At 48.1% G+C, this 24,085-nt stretch overlaps 1 protein-coding gene across 3 annotated transcripts; it reads right to left on the bottom strand.

Moving 5' to 3' along the window:
* Positions 1–279: 279 nt before the first annotated feature.
* On the bottom strand, positions 280–24,038 carry KLHL18 (kelch like family member 18). 3 transcript variants are annotated; one of them, XM_060684657.2, is made up of 10 exons: positions 23,769–24,038; positions 11,950–12,080; positions 10,503–10,643; positions 9,361–9,559; positions 7,082–7,242; positions 3,927–4,063; positions 3,119–3,359; positions 1,821–1,925; positions 1,629–1,740; positions 280–694 (listed from the first exon to the last, which is right to left on the bottom strand). In XM_060684657.2, exons 1-10 carry the CDS (start codon positions 23,907–23,909, stop codon positions 308–310), a joined length of 1,755 nt encoding a protein of 584 aa, XP_060540640.1. In that variant the 5' UTR covers positions 23,910–24,038; the 3' UTR covers positions 280–307. The 3 variants fall into 3 exon arrangements, with proteins under 3 accessions (XP_060540640.1, XP_060540641.1, XP_060540642.1); XM_060684658.2 differs by having other exon boundaries at positions 3,119–3,356; XM_060684659.2 differs by having other exon boundaries at positions 3,119–3,341; positions 23,769–24,036.
* Between the last annotated feature and the right edge of the window lie 47 nt (positions 24,039–24,085).

Genomic DNA, 24,085 nt, shown 5'->3' with positions numbered 1-24,085 from the left:
TAACCACAAAGCCTGAGGCAACAACCACAACATTTGGCCGAGGGGCAGCAGCTTTCCTTTATCACACGCCCCCCCCCCAACTCTTTGTACTGACCCAATTCCGTGGGATCTCAAGAATCCCCACCCCCGTTGACAGCCCATGGAGGGGTGTGTGTGTGTGTGTGTGTGTGTGTGTGTGTGTGTGTGTGTAGGGGGGGTGGGGAAAGGGGGCCACACCTCAAGCACACCTTGAAACAATGTTCCCCCTCAGCTCGGCCCCTCCCACGGTTTTTGCATGCAATGCACGTGGCACCCCCGGCCTGTCCCCTCAAATGGCCATCAGTGGGACGCAGCCCACCCCCACCCCTCCCTCGTGGCACACCATGGGCGCCACGAACGTCCAGCGATTGCTTTCCGGGTCGTACATTTCTACCGAGCTGAGGTTGGACTGTCCGTCGTAGCCGCCCACGGCGTACAAGCGGCCGCCGGTGGTGACCAGGGAGACACGGCTACGCCGGGTGTTCATGGGCACCAGAAGGTACCACTGATCGGAGGCCGAATTGTAGACCTCGGCGACACTGAGGAAGGCTGAGCCGTCGTAGCCGCCACAGACGAAGAGTTTGCTGCCCAGGGAGGCCGCCCCGTGCCGACAACGCTTGTTCGACATGCTGGCCACGCTGTGCCACGAGGCGGTGTGGGGGTTGTAGTATTCCACCTGGAGGCAGGGACAAAACCACGCGTCAGCAGATGGGCAGATGGACGGGGCAGAGGTCAGGGAAGGGGATCGACTTCCAGAAAGGACACGCGGCTATTTGGAGAGGCAACAAGGCCTCAGAGGCAGATTTGAAAGAGAAAGAGAGAGAGAGAGAGAGAGAGAGATCGAATTCTTCAGGCATTTATACCCTGACTTTGTTATTAATAAATAATTGGGAATGGCGAGCATCTTATAATTTATGGAGCCTTTTGTCTCCTATTTTCCCTAAAACAACAACCCTGCGAGTTGACTGGCTGTCTCAGCCCAACCCAGCTAGCTTACGTGTCAAAGGTGGGACTAGAATTCCCAGTCGCCAGGTGATTGGCCCAACTGGATTTCGTGGCTAACGTAGGACTAGAATTCACTTTCTCCTGGGGATTGGCCTGAAGTCACCCAGTGGCTTTTATGCCTAAAGTGGGATTAGAACTCACCGTCTCCCGGTGACTGGCCCAAAGTCACCCAGCCGGCTTTCATACCTAAAACAGGACTAGAACTCACCGTCTCCTGCTGATTGGCCCAAAGTCACTCAGCGGCTTTCGCGCCTAAGGCGAGACTAGAAATCCCCCGTTTATAACTAACCCCTAAATAAACAGTAAATAACAAAATAATAAGTTACACTGCTTGAAAAAAAATAATAATAAGTTAACAGCTTCAGAGTTCTGCTCCAGTTCTTCCTTTGGAGAAATGCTGGTTTTTAACCGAATAACTGAATCGGAAGGGACCTTGGAGGACATCTAGTCCAACCCCCTGCTCAGGCAGGAGACCCTGTCCCATGTCAGACGAACGGTTGTCAAATCTCTTCCTAAAAATCTCCAATGTTGGAGCATCCACAACTTCTGGAGGTTATTAGGGACGGGCCAGAAATAAACTACAGTCCAAAAAAGAACAGACTTACGCTATTGAAGATTTGCAAGCCATCGTGTCCGCCGGAGACGAAGATGCGGCCTTCGAAGACCGTGACGCCGGCCGCGCTGCGATTGGAGCTCATAGGTGTCACCGACGTCCACCTTCACAAGGTCAGCAAAGGAGAGGGGGAAGTTGCGGTAGTGGCACACACATCTCTCAAATGGCATTCAGGGATACTCACTTGTCTGTCTCGGGCGAGTAGGCCTCCACCGAATTCAGGGAGGAGGTTCCGTCGTAACCCCCACAAACATAGATCTGTCCATCCAGGACTACAGTTCCCATCGCACTGAAACGGGGCAGAAACCGGAGATTTCAGAATGACCAACTTTAATAGCACACTTTAAAGAACTGTGGCTCAACCATCGTGTCTTCGAGAGGGGAGCACTACAACTCCCAGAATCCCCCAGCCAGCATGCTTTAAGAGGGGAGCACTACAACTCCCAGAATCCCCCAGCCAGCATGCTTTAAGAGGGGAGCACTACAACTCCCAGAATCCCCCAGCCAGGATGCTTTAAGAGGGGAGCACTACAACTCCCAGAATCCCCCAGCCAGCATGCTTTAAGAGGGGAGCACTACAACTCCCAGAATCCCCCAGCCAGGATGCTTTAAGAGGGGAGCACTACAACTCCCAGAATCCCCCAGCCAGCATGCTTTAAGAGGAGAGCACAACTCCCAGAATCCCCTAGCCAGCATGCTTTAAGAGGGGAGCACTACAACTCCCAGAATCCCCCAGCCAGCATGCTTTAAGAGGAGAGCACAACTCCCAGAATCCCCTAGCCAGCATGCTTTAAGAGGGGAGCACTACAACTCCCAGAATCCCCCAGCCAGCATGCTTCAAGAGGAGAGCACAACTCCCAGAATCCCCTAGCCAGCATGCTTTAAGAGGGGAGCACTACAACTCCCAGAATCCCCCAGCCAGCATGCTTTAAGAGGAGAAAACTACAACTCCCAGAATCCCCTAGCCAGCATGCTTTAAGAGGGGAGCACTACAACTCCCAGAATCCCCCAGCCAGCATGCTTTAAGAGGGGAGCACTACAACTCCCAGAATCCCCCAGCCAGGATGCTTTAAGAGGGGAGCACTACAACTCCCAGAATCCCCCAGCCAGCATGCTTTAAGAGGAGAGCACAACTCCCAGAATCCCCTAGCCAGCATGCTTTAAGAGGGGAGCACTACAACTCCCAGAATCCCCCAGCCAGCATGCTTTAAGAGGAGAGCACAACTCCCAGAATCCCCTAGCCAGCATGCTTTAAGAGGGGAGCACTACAACTCCCAGAATCCCCCAGCCAGCATGCTTTAAGAGGAGAAAACTACAACTCCCAGAATCCCCTAGCCAGCATGCTTTCAGAGGGGAGCACTACAACTCCCAGAATCCCCCAGCCAGCATGCTTTAAGAGGGGAGCACTACAACTCCCAGAATCCCCCAGCCAGCGTGGTTGGGGACCCTTCCTGACCAGTGGGAAGCCCACCCCACACGCACCTCCGTTTGCTGTTCATGCTGCCCGCTCTGGACCACGAATCGGTCTCGGGGTTGTACACCTCCACGGTGCTCAGCCGCCACTGCCCGTCGTATCCGCCAATGGCGTACAAGAGCCCATTCACCACGGCCACGCCCACCCGGCTGCGGGCCGTGGTCATTGGCTGGCACTTCTCCCAGTGGTTGGCTACGGGGTCGAAGACTTCCACCACGTTCAGAGAGTCGCCTGCGTAGAAATTTGCTGCTGACATTTTAAAAAGCGATCGGCAAAACTGACCGTTTGCGTGCGGCCACTCTTAACGCTCTAAACTAAGAATGCGTTACAGGTAGTCCTCGACTTACGACCATAACCGATTCCAAAGATTTTCACTGTTGAGCAAGACAGCTAAGTGAGTTGTCTCATTTTACGAATTTTCTTGCCTTAGTTGTTAAGTGAATCACTGCGGTTGTTAATTTAGTACAGGCATGAAAGCCGGCTGGGTGACTTGGGGCCAATCACCAGGAGACGGTGAGTTCTAGTCCTAAGTTTTTGCCCAAAACCCAACATTTAATTCCAGGTCTTGTCAAAAACACAAAAACGATCCATTAAAGTTTCTTTGATTACTGCAGCATTCACTTCATTACAGCAGATTCACTCAACAGTCATGGTGACTCACTTAGTGACCGCTGCATTTAAAAAAAAAAAAATTATAACAACTCGGATCGATTCAGGGAGGAGCTGCTTTAGGGACGTCATGATAAAAGTTTTTTAATGGTCGTAAATTGAGGATCACCTGTCTGGACCTCGAGTGGTGACGGAATTGAAATTTACCTGCTGAATTGAGCCCTCCCACGGCGTAAATCAAACCCGCGATGGACGTACAGCAACGGGGCCGCGTCTTGAAAGCGAGGAGAGGTCGCCGACGCTCGGGCATGAGGTGGTAGTCTTTGGCTTCATCCACGAGGTCCCTAAAGCAGAATAACAGTTGGAAGGGACCTCGGAGGTCATCTAGTCCAGCCCCCTGCCCAAGCAAAAAGACCCTTACAGAATCATAGAATGTTAGAGATGGAAGGGACCTCAGAGGTCATCTAGTCCAACCCCGCTGCTCGAGCAAGAGACCCTACCCCATTTCAGACAACTGGCTGTCCAATGTTTTTCTTGACAACCTTCAGTGACGGAGCCACTGAAAAAAGCTGAGCCAAACTGAGGAATACAATTCTTGTGCTGCCTTTCACAAAACCTTATACTCAGGGGGAACCCTTGAGATCATCAAGGCCAGCCTTCATTCCGTGCAGAAATAGGATTAAAACACCCACGATTACGGGTGCCTCCTGATTTAAAATCAAGAGATGCCAATTTAGAAAGACCAGCCTTTAATTCGATACGAAATGATTGTCTTTTTTATATTTGCATTTCTGTGTGCGAATATACCATAGACTACGTAGTAAACCTACATACTATGTAGTATATACTATACTGTATAACATATACAAAATGTTTCCGTCTTCCGTATTCTTCGCCTTGAAATAATTTCTTAAAAGCATCCAGATCGTGCTCTGTTTTGCATTTTTAAAGACTGTTGGCTTTATTACGGAGGGATTTTATTTATTTATGGATTTTATTTATTTTGTTGTCAGAAGGAAGCGCGGTGGTGAATAATAATAAGAACCAGATTGCCATAAGGAGCACAGCAGGAGCGAGTGCTGAATACATTAGCTTTTTAAATCAAAGCGACTGAATTATTTATCCCCTGTTAATAATTGCGAGATTTCCAGCAGAGCGCTACAGGGAATTTTCACCGAGAGACCGAAAGGGAAACTGAGGCGCCCGATTCCTGCTGGATGAACCACAGAACCCTCAAAGCAAATGAAAGGCCAAGAGGTTGCAAAACGGAAAGAAATCCGTTCGCGCTCCCATCAGTTTCGTTTTCAGAATTGCACCCGGTTGTAAAAAGCCTAATACTAAATAGATGCAAACCTGGAGTTATTTGTAAAAAATACAGGTTAGTCCTGGACTTACGACCACCATGGAGCCCAAAATTTCCATTGCTAAGCCAGACGGCTGTGAAATGAGTTTTGCCCCCAATATGCAACCTTCCTCGCCACAGTTGTTAAGCGAATTACAACAACCATTAAGTTAGTGACACGGTTGTTAAGTGAATCTGGGTTCCCCTTTGATTTTGCTTGTCAGGTGGTCGCAAAAGGGGATCATGTGACACCCCCGGGACACGGCGACCGTTTGAAGTTACAACAGCCCTAAAAAAAAAGTGATTTATGAACGTTTTGCAGATTTACGACTGTCGCAGCATCCCCGTGGCCACCTGATCAAAACTCAAGACGCTTGGCCACTGACTCGTATTTATGACGGTCGCAGTGTCCCCGGGGGGGGTCACACGATCCCCTTTTGTGACCTTCTGATGAGCAAAGTCATGGGGGGAAACCCAGATTCACTTAACAACCATGTGACTAACTCAACCAACTGCAGGGATTCACTTCACAAGAGTTATGGCCAGAAAGGTCATAAAATGAGGCAAAACTCAAATAGCAACTTTCTCCCTCAGTGACGGAAATTTGTGGTCATAAGTCAAGGACTACTTGTATGCTGTACTTGGCAGAATAGTAGCACAACCATAAGATCTTTCCTTCCCTCCCTCCCCCCCTTTTCTACTTTCTCCTCTCCCTCCCTCCCTTCATCTTCCTGCTCTCCCTCCCTTTAACCCTCCTGCTTTCCTTTCCTTCTTCCCTCTTCTTTTTCCTCCCTCCCTTCCCTCCCTCCGTCATCCCTCTTCCTTCCTATCTTCCTTTCTCCTCTCCCTCCCTCCCTTTTCTTCACCCTCATGCTCTACCTCCCTCTTTCTTTTAACTCTCCTGCTTTCCTTTCCTTCTTCCTCATTTTTGCTCCCTTCCTTCCTTCCCTCCCTCCATTATCCCTTCCTTCCTATCTTCCTTTCTCCTCTCCCTCCCTCCCTCTCTTTCATCACCCTCCTGCTTTCCTCTCCTTCTTCCCTTTTTTCTCCCTTGCTCCCTTCCTTCCCTCCCTCTTCCTTCCTATCTTCCTTTCTCCTCTCCCTCCCTCCCTCTCTTTCATCACCCTCCTGCTTTCCTCTCCTTCTTCCCTTTTTTCTCCCTTGCTCCCTTCCTTCCCTCCCTCTTCCTTCCTATCTTCCTTTCTCCTCTCCCTCCCTCCCTCTCTTTCATCACCCTCCTGCTTTCCTCTCCTTCTTCCCTTTTTTCTCCCTTGCTCCCTTCCTTCCCTCCCTCTTCCTTCCTATCTTCCTTTCTCCTCTCCCTCCCTCCCTCTCTTTCATCACCCTCCTGCTTTCCTCTCCTTCTTCCCTTTTTTCTCCCTTGCTCCCTTCCTTCCCTCCCTCTTCCTTCCTATCTTCCTTTCTCCTCTCCCTCCCTCCCTCTCTTTCATCACCCTCCTGCTTTCCTCTCCTTCTTCCCTTTTTTCTCCCTTGCTCCCTTCCTTCCCTCCCTCTTCCTTCCTATCTTCCTTTCTCCTCTCCCTCCCTCCCTCTCTTTCATCACCCTCCTGCTTTCCTCTCCTTCTTCCCTTTTTTCTCCCTTGCTCCCTTCCTTCCCTCCCTCTTCCTTCCTATCTTCCTTTCTCCTCTCCCTCCCTCCCTCTCTTTCATCACCCTCCTGCTTTCCTCTCCTTCTTCCCTTTTTTCTCCCTTGCTCCCTTCCTTCCCTCCCTCTTCCTTCCTATCTTCCTTTCTCCTCTCCCTCCCTCTTCTTTGCCCTCCTGCTCTCCCTCCCTCCTTTCCTCTCCTCCTTCCCTTTTTCCAGCCTTCCTTCCCTGCCTCCTTTCCTCCCTCCCTCCCTTCACGTAACTGCCCATCTCACATTGTGACCAGTGTACCACAAAACTCGAGGCAAACTCCTGTTTGTGTGAGTGAGTGTGTTGTGTGTTTGTGTGTTCTGAGGCCCTCCAACCAGATCTTTCCTTCTCCTCCTTCCCCCACCTTCTCCCTCTCAGCTCACCTGCACTTGTGGCAGCTGCGGACGAGGTCATCTTGCTGCACGCGGTCAGTCAGGAACTGTGGCCGGCAGAGGGGCAGCCGGATTCTGGACAGGAGCTCCGGCAGGCAGGCCTCCCGCTGTTCACGGTCGTACCTGACCCAGGCCAGGGCGGCTTCATAGACCTGGCAGGAGAGAGAGAGAGAGAGAGAGAGAGAGCAGGGAGATCATCATACAGGTGAGCAGCTTCCCGGACAGGGAATGCTCTGCGCGGGACACTCCGGCCGCCCCCACAGCTTTGATCTCAGCACAGGTAAGTCCTCGTCTTACGACCATGATTCAGACCAAAATTTATGTCGTTCAGGGAAACATGTGTTACGTGAGGTTTTTTTGCCAACTTTCTTGCTGCAGTTGTTAAGTGGATCACGGGGGTTGTTAAGTGAACAGCCTGGTTGTTAAGTGAATCTGGCTTCCCCGTTGACATTGCTTGTCAGGAGGTCGCGAAGGGGGAATCACGTGACCCCAGCACACTGCGGCCGCCGTAAATATGAGCCGGTTGCCGAGTGTCTGAATTTTGGTCACCTGACCATAGCGATGCTGTAATGGTCATAAGTGTGAAAAATGGTCGTAACTTTTTTCAGCGCCGGTGTAACTTTGAATGGCCACTAAATGAACTGTTGTAAATCGAGGACTACCTGTACAGTATGTATGCCTGTCTTGGCACCTCCGTGGTCCCGTCGTAAAACACAGGTAGTCCTCGACTTACAACAGTTCGTTTAGTGGCCATTCAAAGTTACAACAGCACTGAAAAAATTTACAACGGTCGTTTTTTTCACACTTACGATGAGTTTTACCTTTCCTTTCCTGGTGCATATAATTAATTATCGCACAACACCTTGGGTCCTCCTTCTGTTTTCCCACCATCTGGACTTAATCCAAGGTTTATAAAAGCAATTAGGAATCAGTTCCTCTTTGATTTCCTGCTGGCTTTGTTTCTTCTCCTTTCCCTTCTTCTTCTCCAAAATCCAGGTAGTCCTTGACTTACAACCTCAACGCAGCCCGAAATTTCTGTTGCTGAGCAACACACCTGTTCAGTGAGTTTTGCCTCAGTTTACGACCTTTCAGGTCACAGCTGTTAAGGGAATCGCTGTGGTTGTTGAGTTAGTCATGTGGTCACTAAGTGAATTGGGACTCCTGCTTTTCATAAATATGAGTCAGTTCCAAGCGCCTGAATTTTGAGAACGTGACCACGGGGGGTGCAACAACGGTCATAAGTGTGAGAAAGGGTCCTAAGTTACATTTTTTCAGTGCTGCCGCTGTTGTAACTTCGGTCACTAAATGAGGGGTTGTAAGTTGAGGACTAAATGCAAATCTTGTGCCAGGGGCATTCTGATGTCCTCAGGAATCCTGACTTTTCCAGAACCTCTGAAAATGGACTTCAACAGATCCTCCAGATCTGTGTTTGTCAACCGAGGTCCCTTTAAGAAATCAGGACTTCAACTCCCAGGATTCCCCAGCTGGCATCCTTTATACTGAATGTGGAATTCTGGGAGTTGAAGTCCTGACTTCTTAAAGGGACCACGGTCGACAAACACTCATCTAGATCTTTTGTGATCCTGTTGATTCCCAAGATGAGAAGTGAGTTACACTTCTGTCCGGTGCCTATTAGCTTCTGAGGCTTCTTTAACCGACAGGAAGTCCTCGACTTACGACCACAATCGATCCCAGCGCTTCCGTTACAAAGAGAAGACAGTGGTTAAGTGCCTTATTTGACCACCTTTCTCGTCACAGTCGTTGAGTGAATCGCTGCAGTCGTTAAAAGTTAAGTCACACGGTGGTTAAGTGAATCCGGCTCCCTCACTGACTTTGCTTGGTCAAGACGATCGCATGATTCCCTGGGACGCTGCGACGGTCATAAATACGTGTCAGTTTGCCAAGCGTCTGAATTTTAATCACGTGACATCGGGAAATGCCGCATCGGTCATAAGCGTGAAAAAACTGGTCCTAAGTCCCTTTTTCCAGTGCTGTTGTAACTTTGACTGGCCGCTCGAGGAATGGTTGTAAATCAAGGACTGCCTGTAGTTATAGTTAGTTGTGTAGTCCAGGGGTCTCCAACCTTGGCAACTTTAAGCCTGGAGGACTTAAAGGGCTTTGCTGGCTGAGGGATTCTGGGAGTTGAAGTCCTCCAGGCTTAAAGTTGCCAAGGTTGGAGACCCCTGGTGTAGTTGGCTTTAAAAAAAAAAAACAAGTGGTGGGGAGGAACGAAAACCCGAAGCGTATTTCAGGGTCTGGGAGGGTCTCACCTGCTCCTCCAACTTCACGTGGAGTTCATCCCTGGAGGTCAGCTCCAGGACATCGTCGTAAGGCAGAGCCAAGAATTCCTCCGACATGGAGACCTCCACGAAGTGCTGGTGGACGAAGCTGTTGGCCGCGTCGTACAGGACGGCGCACATCATAGTCTCCGCAAACTGGCGCACGCCCAAGCAGTTCTTGGGGTGAAGCCTTCGGACAGCACAGCGAGAAAGAAAGAGAGAGAAAGAGAGAGGGGGGGGGGAGGGAGGGAGAGAAGTGAGCAGGAAACATCTGGCCCAGTCGTGTTTTTGTGTGTATGTGACTGCCAAATCGTCTTGCGCAGTGGGTATCGGCAGATTAATTCTCCTCTAAGCCCTATCTGGGGATTGGCCTATCGTTTATTCCTAAAGGGGCACCGACATTAGTGGGGTCCCGGGTGGAAACGTCACAGCAGCAAAAATATCCTTTTGGTGGGGTGAGATCTCCTCTTGGCCTCCTTTCCCAAAGGAGCTGTCCCTGGGATGAGCTGTTTCCCAGAGGACCAAAGGCTGCCATCTGCTGGGATAATGCAGTGTGACGTGCGAATGGCATTGGGGGAAGGAGGGGAAAAGGATGAGGAAACGATTAGATAAGGGAGGCAGGAGCCCCCCAGTCGCTTAACAGTCAGAAGAAGCAGCTAAATTAGGACAGATCTTAATGGATCAACTAGATAACGGGGGCAGCGGCTCCCAACTCCTGGGAATCTCAAATTCCTCGTTTGATCTCTTCCTGGGCAGAGCAGAGTGGCTGGCACAAATCCCTTCGTCCTAAAGTTGCGTTTGGGGAACACAATTGTGGCAACACTGTTTCGCCAAAAACCATCATTTCCATCCAGTTTTCGGCAAACCGATGATCTGTTTAATAACCACTATGAAAAGGTCGCAAAATCTAACAGGCCTGCTTTACGACCGCCACAACCGTAGACTCTATGAGCGTCGTAACTCGAGGGCCGCCAGCAATGTAAATTCCCTTGATATTTCTGGTCCCAGGAGGTTGGAAATTCAAAAATAAGACTGGACCAAGGTGGTACATATAAATTCTTCTACCTGGACCTCCAAGGTGCCTTACAGCCCTAGAATTCTACCTCCAGATTTTTTTTTCCATCTGCACTCACCTCTCTTTGAGGAAGGAGCAACAGGCGTCCTTAATGTTCTGCAGCTGCAGGAAACTGGCTCCCATCAAGAGGGACTGGACATTTTGCTGGTCTATGGCCAAATGCCCGTTATAGGCAAAGTTGATCAGAGCTTCCAGTGCGCTAAAATGGGGCAAAGAAGAGCCGATAGTTATGTCTACTGATTAATCAGATTCGTTTAAATGACCGCTTCATGGAAAGTGACTCGGAGCAGTGCGCAAATACCCGGTTTTAGTAACCCAAGCCATCTACAATACATCGCTACGTAATTCAGAATTCTTGATTCAAATGGGAGGCCCTTGCAGATTCTAGATCTTCGTCACATCATGCTTCTGGTCCTCAAGAAGGTAAATATAAATTAGAAAACCATCATTTCTCCTATGAAACTGATACCCCAAAAAGGTGGCAGTCAAACATCTTTTCTAATTGCCAGTTGCCTCTTACATAAGAAATTCAGAGAGGAGGAGGAGGAGGAGGAGGAGGAGGAGGAGGAGGAGGAGGAGGAGGAGGAGGAGGAGGAGGAGGAGAGCTTGGGTGTTCTCTTGCGAATAGAATAGAATAGAATAGAATAGGATAGGATAGGATAGGATAGGATAGGATAGGATAGGATAGGATAGGATAGGATAGGATAGGATAGGAATAGGAATAGAATAGTACACTAATCAGCATGCATTAAAATGAAATTTCATTTCATACAGTTCTCAAAGGTCACCACCTTCAATATACACTAAATAAACATGACTAAATAAATAAACAAATACAAAATTTGTTGGCGCAGCGGACTAAAAACTGCTGTTAAAGTAGCACTTAGCTGCCAGCTGTCTGCAATTACTGCAAGTTCAAATCTCACCAGGCTCAAGGTTGACTCAGCCTTCCATCCTTCCGAGGTAGGTAAAATGAGGACCCGGTTTGTGGGGGCAATAAGCTGACTTTGTATAAAAAAAGAACACTGTTTGGGGGGGGGGCGAAAAGCCCTACTAAGCAGGTATATACAAAAGTATGAAGGCTGTTGCTTAACGCATTGTAAGCCGCCCTGAGTCTCCGGAGAAGGGCGGCATCTAAATCGAACTAATAAATAAATTAAATAAATAAATAAAATTATGTACATACCCACTTATATGACACAGAGAAACAACACAGTCTAATTCAGATGTGTACATGGCGAGAAAAACGAATCTTACCAGATGGATGGCGTAGAGAACAAAGACGTTTCATGACCAAATTAGGCAACATCATCCGTGATAGAAGCAAACCATGCTCCCTTCTAGCACTGATGATGTTCCCTAGGTAGGTCATGAAACGTCTGCAAGAAAACCACCCAGCTCGGAGAGCACCAAGCACCCCACAATAAAATAGATTTGGCTCATCCCAAGGGGGTGAGGGGGGGAGAATGGGGGAAATGTCCTCAGCCCCCAACCCACCACTTTACCTTGGATCCATGCCCTGCATGACGATTTCATCCTGCTTGCATTCCATCATGTCATTCGTGAACATGGCGTGGAAGTAAGGGATGGAGGCCGCCAGGACGATGCGGTGGGCGCTGAATTTGTGGTCTCCCACCTAAACAGGAACAGAAGGAGACAGGAATCAATTCTTCGACTCGCAGCTAGGAAGGGGTCTCGTTTCGTCTGCAAGCTCTTCCAGTTTTTCCGTTTCTCTTTAATTATAAAATGAAAGACACTCTCGAATCCAAATCAATTCATGGTGAATGAAAAAACGTTGGCAGGTCCATGTCGTTTTCTCTCTCTTTTTTTGGAAAAAATAAAAGATTGGTTTGCAATTTTGCTTTTTCTTTGTGCCTTCCCCCCCCCCACTTAATTTCTGTCTGGGTTTTTGGGCTGGGCTCTCTTCCAACTGCCGACCACGCCTGACCCAGTTTAGCTTGGGATGATCATCCAAAATGTTGTGGCTCCGTTGCCTGAGCCTGGGCTATCGACAGATGCAGACTCTGAGAGTGAGGGGGAGGAGTTGGCAAGGCCTCCCTCTCCAGGACCCTCCTCTCTGGCAATGCCTCCGGAGGACACCGAAGGCCAAACGATAGGCTCAGAGCCAAGTACGTCCCCGCAGCCACAGGTGGACAGCGACGAAGGAGATAAGTGCTGGCTGGACCCTTGGCAGAGGCGCAGGGAGAAGCGTGCGCAGCAGAGGGGAAGGCGTGCCAGAGATTAGCTGAGTCACTGGACCACACCCCACAGGGTAGAAATGTGGGTGTGGTGGCCGGTTCAGTTTGTGACGAGCAAAAACTGGAAATAATCCATGATCTCTGCGTTACTGGACTTTGCCTGCTTTATCGGACTGCATTTGGATTAATCCTTGTATTGTTGACACTCTGCCTGTTTTATTGGAATGCTTGCAGTCTAATCTTTGTTTTGTGTGAGTAAAGTCTGAATTGGCAGCTAGTCACTGGGTTGCTGCCAGCTTTATCTTCAAAGAGTTTTGTCGTGTGGCTTATTAACTCCGGGCCGTCTGTGGGGGTGCGTGTGGGGTATGGGGACAGAACACAGAATGCCAAGCATCTTCACTTTTGCTGGAGAAAGATCGCTAGCCAGATTAAATCGCTTTCTCTAACCTGCCAGCCTGTATTTGAGCTACATTTGGCTTATTTAACTCCAGTTTATAGGAAGGTAAATACATTAAAAAAAAAAAAAAAAAGCAATAACATTCGAAATGCAAAGGTTTGTAGCCGAGTTTACAATCTGGCTCAGTCACAGATACAAAAACCCTGACATATGTATACAGGTAGTCCCTGAATTGCAACTGTTTCATTTAATGACCATTCGAAGTTACAGAAGCACTGAAAAAAAAATTATCTTATGACCGTTTTGCACACTGACGACCGTTGCAGCCTCCCCGTGGTCACATGATCACAATTTGGACGCTTGGCAACTGGCTCGTATTTATGACGGTCGCAGCGTGCCCAGGGTCACCCGAACCCCCTTTACGACCTTCTGACAAGCGAAGTCAATGCGGAAAGCCAGATTCACTTAACAACCGGGTGACTGGCTTAACGACCGCAGCGATTCACTGAACAACGGAGGCGAGAAAAGGGTGTAAAATGGGTGCGAAAGAAATGTCTCACTTAACAGGATTTTTTGAGCTCAGTTATGGTCGTAACTCGAGGACTATGGATAACTTGCCTTTTTTTTTTTCCCTCCCCTTCCCCAGTCAGTCTGATTGGCTGTACGTGGCTGAAACAATAATTTATTCTGTAATAATTCTGATTTTTGCCTTGCAGGGGATATGTCTGGTTTTATACGCCCGAGAATTGGCTTGTTTGTCACCTCTAGTATACTTTAATTATATTTTATTAAATCTACCCCTGGATTTTTGGCAGAAGCTGCTGCCATTCGTCGCTGCTCCTTCTCTCTTCTCGAGGCTTTTATTATCTCAAGGGCAACACTTTGTACCAACACAAAATCACTTTTTCTAAGAAGGACCCCTTAGAGCTCATCTCAAGCTTTGGGGTTGTTATATTAACGAAAGCAAAATTACATTGCCTGTTATGAGACAGTCACAGGCATCACTGTAGCTGCAGTCGTGGCCATCCCTCTCGGGGGTCCTATGCCCCTGAGTTGCCCTGCACACCTCGTGGTGCAAACCAACACGGAGAAACTGCGATACCGGCTTGCCATGTCCTCTCTCCTTTGGAAGGAGAAAAGGAAGCGAGGCCAAGGGCCCCAGCGAGGCTCAGGCTGCGACACATCGCTTTAGGTTTTTCAACCGTGGGAAAGGGGGCGGGGGGCTCACAGAAAAGACTCGGCAGTATCAACAGAAGAGAATATTTGCAGCTCAGGGTTGAACTGTGGGGTCCTTGGTGCTCTCTGAGCTGGGTGATTTCTTTGCAAACGTCTCACGACCCAACTAGGTAAGATTATCAGTGCTAGAAGTGTGTGGGGGGGGGTTTGCAGAGAGAAGGGCGACTGTGGGTTCTTTGTGCTGTCTGAGCTTGGTGGTTTTCTTGCAGATGTTTCATGACTCAACTAGGTAACATTATCAGTGCTGAGAGGGAGAGGAGGAGGACTGCAGGGACCTTGTTGCTCTCTGAGCTGGATGATTTTCTCGCAGTTTTATGACCCAACTAGGTAACATCATCAGTGTCAGAAAGGAGGAGGAGGAGGAGGAAGAGTTCTTGGGGCTCTCTGATCTTGGTGGTTTTCTTGCAGCCTAATCAAGGAACCACTAAGAACATTGACAGAGCAAGCCACTTGTTCATAAACAGAGAGCAATCCCCACACTCCTTCTAGCACTGATGACGTTCCCTAGTTGGGTCCTGAAACGTCTCCAGCTCCGAGAGCACCCAAGGACTGTCCAATTCAACGCTGACCTACAAACATTCTCCTAATCACGATCAGTCACGTTTCCAGAGCAGCTGGCCTCTTCAGTTTCCTGAACCTAAAATGGGCTTCCGAAATCAGACGAATCTCTCCTGATTTTTATTCCCCCACCCACCCCCACCCCCCGGGATCTACTGTGCCAAGCAGGCAATGCTCACCCAGGTAAAGAGCAAACGGGAATCCACCAGGAGCTATTTATTCCCGGAAAAACAAAAAAAAACAAAAGATGTCTAAAATTGCCTGCTGAATCAGAATTACAGAATGTCCTCTCTCTCTCAAGGAGAAGTGGCCCCATTTAGTTCGGCCGGTCGTGATCTAAATAACAACAAAATGACATGCTGAGTGCACAACACAACCAAGAGCTGGTGTATGTGTGTGGCAGGGGCCTTATTAATGGGCGGGTGTGTGTGTGTGTGTAGGGAAATCTCTTTGGAGCATTGGCTGAAGCATCTGCGAAATGAGGTTGTTCTTCCCAGAAGACTGGATGAGCCTGGATAGCTCAGCAGACTAATGCATTGTAATTTAACTCCAGCTGCCTGCAATTACTGCAGGTTCGAATCTCGCCAGGCTCAAGGTTGACTCAGCCTTCCATCCTTTCTAAGGTAGGTAAATTGAGGACCCAGATTGTGTGGGCAATAAGCTGACTTTGTATAAATATACAAAAGGATGAAGGCTATTGCTTAACGCACTGTAAGCCGCCCTGAGTCTCCGGAGAAGGGTGGCATATAAAAATAAATAAATAATTTTTTTTTAAAAAAGGTGCTCTTTCTTCCAGCTCTACAAAAACGTCCCTTGCTCAGAGGCTGCAGTTCTTGGAGCAATCAGCCAGCCTGGCTGAGTCTTTGGCGAGAGGAGAGATCGTCACAATCTGGAACACTGGACACGGCCCAGCAAGGTTATTTTGTCAAGGCAAAGTATCTGGGCCAGAGGAATCCGTGGGAACGGATGTCCGAAAAGGGGACCACACAAGGAGAGGCAGTTTGGCCTGAGGGGTGCTTGGCCCAGATACTCCCTGAACTCAGCCCATCTCACAGGCCTGTTGTTGTGGGGAAAAGAGAAGAAGGAAGCGTTAGGTATGTTCTCCGCCTTGAGCAGACCAAAATATATAAAAACAGGTGGGATAAACTCGTCAGAGGCAGGAGCAGCAAGGCACCTGAAAAAGAACTGGATGACTCACGAGGAACCAAAAACATTGTGCAACTGCCAAAAAAACTAAGTAGCATCCCTGTTAGCATGAGAAATATAACTCCTCTTCACACCCTGAACATCAGCACCAGTTCTTGGAAATGCGTCTTAGAAAAAAGAGGACATTGAACAAAGAGGTGTCTAGTCAGAAATTAGGTATTTTTAGCCTGGAGAAAAGGGCCGACAGACATGATAATTGAACAGCTGAGACACAGAAGACAGCACCACCTGTCCTGGGTCGTGGCTGAACACAACATACACACACACACACACACAAAAGCCAAGCAACTAGAGGTAGTCCTCAACTTAAGACAACAATTGAGCCCAAACTTTGTCACTAAGCAGTGCTGTGAATTTTTTCCTCATTCTACGAGGACTACCTGTGTGCATTTTTGAAACCAACACAATTGTAAAATTACCTTGGGGTAATACAGGGGGAATATAAATTTTATCAATAGATAAAAGAAAAAAAATCCCTCTGATGTTGTGCTGTTAGAGCAGTGTTTCTCAACCTTGGCCGCTGGACGATGTGTGGACTTTAATTCCCAGAATTCCCCAGCCAGCTCTGCTGGCTGGGGAATTCTGGGAGTTGAAGTCCACACATCGTCCAGCGGCCAAGGTTGAGAAACACTGTGTTAGAGGAATTCGACCTTTACAGGTAGCCATAGCCACAGTTGGGCCCAAATTTTTGGTCGCTAAGTGAAACATTTGTTAAGTGAGTTTTGCCCCACACAAATTGTTTTTAAGTTTATCATCACTGGAGATGGTAAGTCAGTAACCTGGTTGTTAAGTGAATCTGGCTTCCCCCACAGACTCCGCAAAAGGGGATCACGTGATCCCCAGGATAACTGCGACTGTCGTAAAAATGAGTCAGTTGCCAAACGTCTGAATTTTGAGCATGGGGAGGCTGCAACAGACGCTAAGGGTAAGAAACATCGTATTTTTCAGTGCTGCCGCAACTTTGGGTGGTCATTACTTGAGGTGTTATAAGTTGAGGAGTACCTGTAATAAGGTTTAAAATGCAAGGAAGGAGATTTATTTATTTTATTTATTTTATTATATTTTTATACCGCCCTTCTCGGACTCAGGGCGGTGAACAGCCATAATAAAACAATATACAAGACAAATTTAAAAAACATATTAAAATAATTCAATTTTTGGCCGAATTTAAAATTCCCATTCTACAACCCTTATAAAACCATGTTAAAAACCCGTATTTAAAACCCGATTAAAATTATTGTCCCATCAGACCGGCTTGCTGGAATAACAGGATCTTCAGCGCACGACGGAAGGCACGAAGCTGGATATTTCAGCCGGACAACAGGTGAATGACCAGGAAAAGCGGTAAACCACTTGGTATGAGGAATGCTGACAGGAATTGGGGATGCCTAATTTAATGAAGAGAAGGACTAGGGGGGACATGATAGCAGCTTTCCAGTATTTGAGAGGCTGCCCCAAAGAGGAGGGGGTCAAGCTATTCTCCAAAGCACCTGAAGGCAGGTCAAGAAGCAATGGATGGAAACTAATTAAGGAGAGAAACAACCTGGAATTAAGGAGAAACTTCCTGACAGTAAGAATAATAAATCAGTGGAACTCCTTGCCACCAGAAGTTGTGGGTGCTTCGTCACTGTTTTTAAGAAAAGACTGCCTGAAATGGTATAGAGTCTGCTGCCGGAGCAGGGGGTTGGACTAGAAGACCTCCGGAGGTCCCTTCCAGCTCTGGTGGAATCTGTTGCTGGAGGGTTCTAAGCAGAGGCTGGAGGGCTTCGTGGTGGGAATGGGGCTGGCCTAGATGAGCTCTAAGCTCCATTCCAACCCTTTTATTTTCTGATTTTAGGAAAGGGTTTATACCTCCCCTTTTTGGATAGATTGAGGTGGCGGGGGGGAGGCCCATCGGAAACAAAATAATAGTGTAATAGCACCAAAAACATAAAATGCCTCCCCGACCAAGGATAGAAGATTTTTTGGTTCTTACAGACCATAGCGCATTAAGAAGCGGTGATGAGCTACTTATATAAACAATAAATGGATTCCGGAGGCTGAACATAAGAATTGTGGGAAATGATCTCCTCGGAGGCTTCCTAGAAACATTTAGCTGCTAGGAAGAAAATTGTTGGACTTATCCTAAGGCTAATGGGTAATGTCCCCTGGACTTGTGAACAAACTCCCTCCTAGCACTGATGATGTTACCTAGTTGGGTCGTGAAACGTCTGTAGAGAAATAATCAAGCTCATACAACCCCATGGAATACTCCTATTCCTCCTCAAACTGATGATGTTACCAAGTTTGGTCATGAAATGTCTGCAAGAAAACCACCAAGCTCAGAGAGCACCAAGGATCCCCACAGTTCAAGCCTGATCTCCAAATATTCTCTTCTGTCGGAAAAATAATTTTCTACATTTGGAGGATTTTAAAAAACACAATGAAAACCTTTGATAAGCATCCCAAGAGGTGCTTCCCCCCTCCCCAGCCCCTCAAGAGGCAACTGGACTTCCTGGCTTTTCTTTGAAGACGTTTCCCTTCTCCTCCAAGAAGCTTCTTCAGCTCTTCGGTTCTTGGGTGAAAAGCGAAATGTGTCCATAGAAAAACCAGGAAGTCCAGTTTCCTCTTAAAAAAATTAATTAAAAGCACCTTTGGGACAACCATAAGGTGAGCCTGGTGGCGCAGTGGACTAAACTGCTGTTAAAAGTAGCACTTAGCTATCAGCTGCCTGCAATTACTGCGAGTTCAATTCTCACCAGGCTCAAGGTTGACTCAGCCTTCCATCCTTCCGAGGTAGGTAAAATGAGGACCCGGATTGTGGGGGCAATAAGCTGACTTTGTATAAAATATACAAAAGGATGAAGACTATTGCTTAACGCATTGTAAGCCGCCCTGAGTCTCCGGAGAAGGGCGGCATATAAATCAAACTAATAAATAAATAAATAAATAAATAAATAAATAAACAAACAAACAAACAAACAAACCATGACCTGGATGACGGAGGAACTCCACAGGTCTTTGATAGACAATATTGAAAAATCTGAGAATCGGTGCCCACTCTGTCGAACCACCCCTGTTACTCTGGTGCAGTTAATAACCTGACTAACGAAAAGCATTCCTCCTTTCGTGAGTCATTCAATTCTTGGAAGAATATCTTGTGTGCAAAGTTAACATATGCGACTGGAGACAGGGTACCAGAAACTGGGCTGCAATTAAAATCTAATTTTCACAGACTTCTCCCCAAGAATATATAAAAACCAGGCGTAATTATCAGCTGGTGTTTTTTTTTGTGTTTTGTTTTTTTTACAGTCAAGCCTCCGTAAAGTAGCCTGCGACACATTCTTAAGAGATTGTGTGATGCACAATGCACAACGCTATGCCAGAGGGGCTACACCCGATATTTGGGACATTAATCATCTCGAAGGTGACGTCATGCCCAGAATGACATAGGGAAAGAAGATTCTGTCGGAAACAGAATTTTAATTGGCAAAGGCCGAAAAAAGGAAAACTCTTCGAATACGGCTGGTCCTGGATTTACAACGGTTCGTTTAGTAACCGAAGTTACAACGGCACTGAAAGAAATGACATGGTCGTTTTTCACTCTTGTGACCGTTGTAGCATCCCTAGGATCATGTGATCAAAATTCAGACATTCGGCAAATGACTCGTTTTTATGACGGTCGCAGCGTCCTGGGGTTACGTGATCCCTTTTTGCGACCTTCTGACAAGTAAAGTCAATGGGGAAGCCAGATTCACTTAACAACCATGTTACTCACTTAACAACTGCAGTGATTCACTTAACAAGGTGTGGCAAGAAAGGTCGTAAAATGGGGCAAAACCCTCTCAACAAATATCTCACCTAGCAACAGATACTTTGGGCTCAATTGTGGTTGTAAGCCGAAGACTACTTGCACAGGTATTTCTTTTATAATTTTGAGATTTTTACATGTAGTAGCATCCTAGTCACTGTAGGTAGGACGATGTATATATATTTGTTTTCTGAGGTTTTCGCGGGTATTTGTATGTAGGTCTTTGGTTATTCGGTTTTCTCCCGCGTAAAATTGGAAGTGTCTTGGCGACGTTTTGACGAAGTCTCATTCGTCATCTTCAGGCTGGTGTTTTCGGCTTTGTGCTTCTAGGAGCAATGTGAGATCGAAGCAGTTAAAGGAAGAAACAGCTGCGATCTCACATTGCTCCTAGAAGCACGAAGCCGAAAACACCAGCCTGAAGATGACGAATGAGACTTCGTCAAAACGTCGCCAAGACACTTCCAATTTTACGCGGGAGAAAACCTGAATAACCAAAGACCTACACACACACACACACACACACACACACACACACACACACACACATATATATATATATATATATATATATATATATATATATATATATATATAATTTGATTTATATGCCGCCCTTCTCTGGAGACTCAGGGCGGCTTGCAATGCATTAAGCAATAGCCTTCATACTTTTCTATATTTATACAAAGTCAGCTTATTGCCCCCACAAACTGGGTCCTCAATTTACCTATCTTAGAAAGGATGGAAGGCTGAGTCGACCTTGAGCCTGGTGAGATTCGAACTTACAGTAATTGCAGACAGCTGGTGTTAATAACAGTGCTTTAGTCTGCTGCTCCTATTAGTAGGCAATTGTTTAATGACCTACCGGTAATTTGTTTAATGATTGTCTCTGCACTAGAAAGAGTGCAGAAAAGAGCAATAAAGATGATTACGGGACTGGAGGCTAAAACATATAAAGAACGGTTGCAGGAACTGGGAATGGCTAGTTTAATAAAAAGGACTAGGGGGAACATAATAGCAGTCTTCCAGTATTTGAGGGGCTGCTACAGAGAGGAGGGGTCAAGCAGAGCACCAGAAGGCAGGACAAGAAACAACAGATGGAAATTAATCAAGGAGAGAAGCAACCTGGAACTAAGGAGAAATTTCCTAACAGTGAGGACAATTAACCAGTGGAACAGCTTGCCACCAGAAATTGTAAATCCTCCAACGCTGGAAGTTTTTATGAAGAGACTGGATAATCATTTGTTTGAAATGGTGTAGGATTTCCTGCCTAAGCAGGGGGTTGGACTAGAAGACCTCCAAGGTCCCTTCCAACTCTGTTATGCTATGCTATGCTATTCTTTGTGCTATTCTATTCTCTGTTTTGTTCTATTCTTTCTCTATTCCTATTCTATCCTATTCCATTCTCTTTCTCCATTCCATTCCACTCCTATTTTATTCTTTTGTTACTGCCAGATGTTTTCTACTTAAGCTCCTAACGTCATGGTGTAAAAATGATCTTGTTCATCAAGAAATTTTAAGATTTGAAGTTCAATAAATTTAAAAAGCAGCAGGTTTAAGAAATGGGGGGTTCATGTTTTCAGCCCAAAGCCAATTATCCTCTTTATTTTCTATCTGCAATTATGACCTATGACATTTATACTACAGGGAGTCCTCGACTTAAAAACCATAACTGAGGCACAATTTTCCACTGCTAAGCCAGACAGCTTGTAAGTGAGCTGAGGCTCATTTTATGACCTATCTTGCCATGGTTGGTAAATGAATCATGCAGTGGTTAAAGGAATCCAGCTTCCCCACTGACTCTGCTCGTCAGGTGGCAAAAGGGAATCACCTGATCCTAGGACATGCAACGATCCTAAATAGGAGTCAGTTGCTAAGCCTCTGAATTTTGGTCATGTGACCACGGGGCAAGGGTCGTTAAGTGTGAAAAATGGTTCACGAGTCACTTTTTTTCAGTGCCGTCGTAACTTTGGTCACTAAGCAGATGGTTGTAAGTCAAGGACCACCTGTACTCTTCTATTCCTCTGCCTTTACAGACAAAACCTAGCAAGACCTAGGAGCCTTGGTAGTACAGTGGTTTAATGCACCCTGTTATTAACCCAGCTGCCTGCAATTTCTGCAGGTTCGAATCTCGCCAGGCTCAAGGTTGACTCAGCCTTCCATCCTTTCTAAGGTAGGTGAAATGAGGACCCAGTTTGTGGGGGAAATAAGCTGACTTTGTATAAAATATACAAAAGGATGAAGGCTATTGCTTAACGCATTGTAAGCCGCCCTGAGTCTCCGGAGAAGGGCGGCATATAAATCAAAATTAAAAGAAAAAAAAAGAAAAAAAGAAAAGATTGATTGATTTGGTCAATTTGTACTGCTCTCTGTTTCTTCTACGAGAGTCTGAGAGGCAGGACCTGCTGAACACTCAGCCACCATACAAACAACCTGACCCAAAATGTAATCACCAAGACCACACAAAGCCACACAGACCCCCCCCCCCCCACACACACAAAAGCAAGGGGGGGTACCTAATCTGCAATAGAAGGCAATTTTGGCAATCCTCAGCGGCAACAGTACTAAAATGAGGGGGTAGTCCTGCAAGGAATCAGGAAGGCTGCTGGGGGCACGAGCCCTTCCACAGCCTTCTCCGGAGGCTAAAAGGTAACCCAGCGTCTCTCCAGTCACCCTCCATCCCTGGGGGTCTCCTCCACGTCCTCCTCTTCCTCTCCGTAAACCCCCCTCCCTTCTAGCACTGACGATTGTCACCTAGTTGGGTCATGAAACGTCTGCAAGAAAGCAGCTGAGATCAGAAACCACCAAGGACCCCCATAGTCCTCCTCCTCTCCTTCCCCTCCCCCTCTCTTCCCCCTTCCCTTTCTCTTCCTCCCCTTCCATTTCTCCTCCTCCTCTTTTTCCTCTCCTTCTCCCCCTGCCCTCCTTTCCTCTTCTGATCCCCCTCCCCATTTCTCCTCCTTTCCTTCCCCTCTCCTTCTTTTCCTGTCCCCCTCAGTTCTTTTCCTTCCCCTCTGCTCCTTTTCATTTCCTTCCCCTCCCCCTCCATTTCTCTTCCTCCTTCTTTTCCTCTCTTTTTCCTCTCCTTCTCCCCCTGCCCTTCTTTCCTTCCCTCTGCTCCCCTTCCTCTCCCCATTTCTTCTCCTTTCCTTCCCCTCTCCCCCTCCGCTCCTTTTCCTTTCCTTCCCCCTTTTCCTCTCCTTCTCCCCCTGCCCTCCTTTCCTCCCCTTCCTCTCCTTTCCCTCCCCCTCCTGTATTTCTCCTCCTTTCCTTTCCTCTCCCCCTCCCCACTTTTCCTTTCCCTCTGTTCCTCCTTTCCTCCCCCTCCATTTCTGCTCCTCCTCCTCCTCTCCTCCTCCCCCTGCCCTCCTTTCCTCCCCGTTCCCCTTCCTCTCCTTTCCCTCCCCCTCCTCCTCCATTTCTCCTCCCACTCCTTTTCCTCTCCTTCTCCCCCTGCCCTCTTTTCCTCCCCCTCCCCATTTCCCCTCTTTTCCTCCCCCCTCTCCTTCTTTTCCTCTCCCCCCTCCCCTTCACCTCCTTTCCTTCCCTTCCGCTCCTTTCCTTCCTTTCCTTCCTTTCCTTTCCTTTCCCACCCGCCCCCACATTTCTCCCCCTCCCCCTCTCCATAATCCCCCACCCAGCACTGCTGATGTTTCCTGGTTGGGTCATGGAAGCTGAGGGAGCACCCAACGACCCCAAGGGAGGCTCTACTCCCAGATATTGTAAATTGGTCAGGTTCTTGAGCGGGGATGGTGGGTGGGGGGAGCCTAGGAGCGCCCCAAAGGTCATCCAAACGGTCCCCCCTCCCCACTTCTCCCCCCCCTCTTGCTCTCCCCTGATCCCTCCCTACTCAGCCCCTCCTTCTTGCTCTCCTCCCTCCCTCCCTCCCCTCCTCAGGGTCCCCCCGCCTCCTGTCAATCACGCCCCCCCCCCAGGGCCCACCTTGAGGGTCACGTCGCACAGCTTCCCCTGCCTCCTGATCTCTCCCATCACCCCGTAGCCGCGGCTGGGCAGGTCGCCCACCGAGAAGTGCACCAGGTCCTCCGGGTCCAACTCCGGGTCCGGCCCGGCCGCCTCCAGCATCTCGTCGCCTTCCACGCCAAACCCGGCTGTGCCGGGACCAGCCGTCCTTCTCGCTCGCTCGTTCGCCCGACGCGGTTTGGCTCCGCCCGGCCACCGTCGCCTCGCCGCCGGGAGATCGCCAGACCGGAAGCCAGGCAGGCCCCGCCCCCCTCGTTCCGCCCTCCCTCAGCGGAAGC

The sequence above is a fragment of the Pantherophis guttatus genome, chromosome 4 (genome assembly GCF_059756535.1).
Source record: "Pantherophis guttatus breed Tessera chromosome 4, ASM5975653v1, whole genome shotgun sequence".
In the NCBI taxonomy this organism is placed as follows: domain Eukaryota; kingdom Metazoa; phylum Chordata; class Lepidosauria; order Squamata; family Colubridae; genus Pantherophis; species Pantherophis guttatus.
The sequence above is the reverse complement of the archived record's forward strand: the minus strand, read 5'-3'. Positions and strand labels throughout refer to the sequence as shown.

Excerpts from the sequence above, each read along its gene's own strand:
- KLHL18 (XM_060684657.2), bottom strand. The coding sequence starts at position 23,909 with ATGCTGGAGGCGGCCGGGCCGGACCCGGAGTTGGACCCGGAGGACCTG. Across the intron at positions 12,081-23,768 it reads TGTGCGACGTGACCCTCAAG|GTGGGAGACCACAAATTCAG; the intron begins GTGGGCCCTGGG and ends GTTCCTGTTTAG. Across the intron at positions 7,243-9,360 it reads ACGTGAAGTTGGAGGAGCAG|GTCTATGAAGCCGCCCTGGC; the intron begins GTGAGACCCTCC and ends CTCTCCTGCCAG.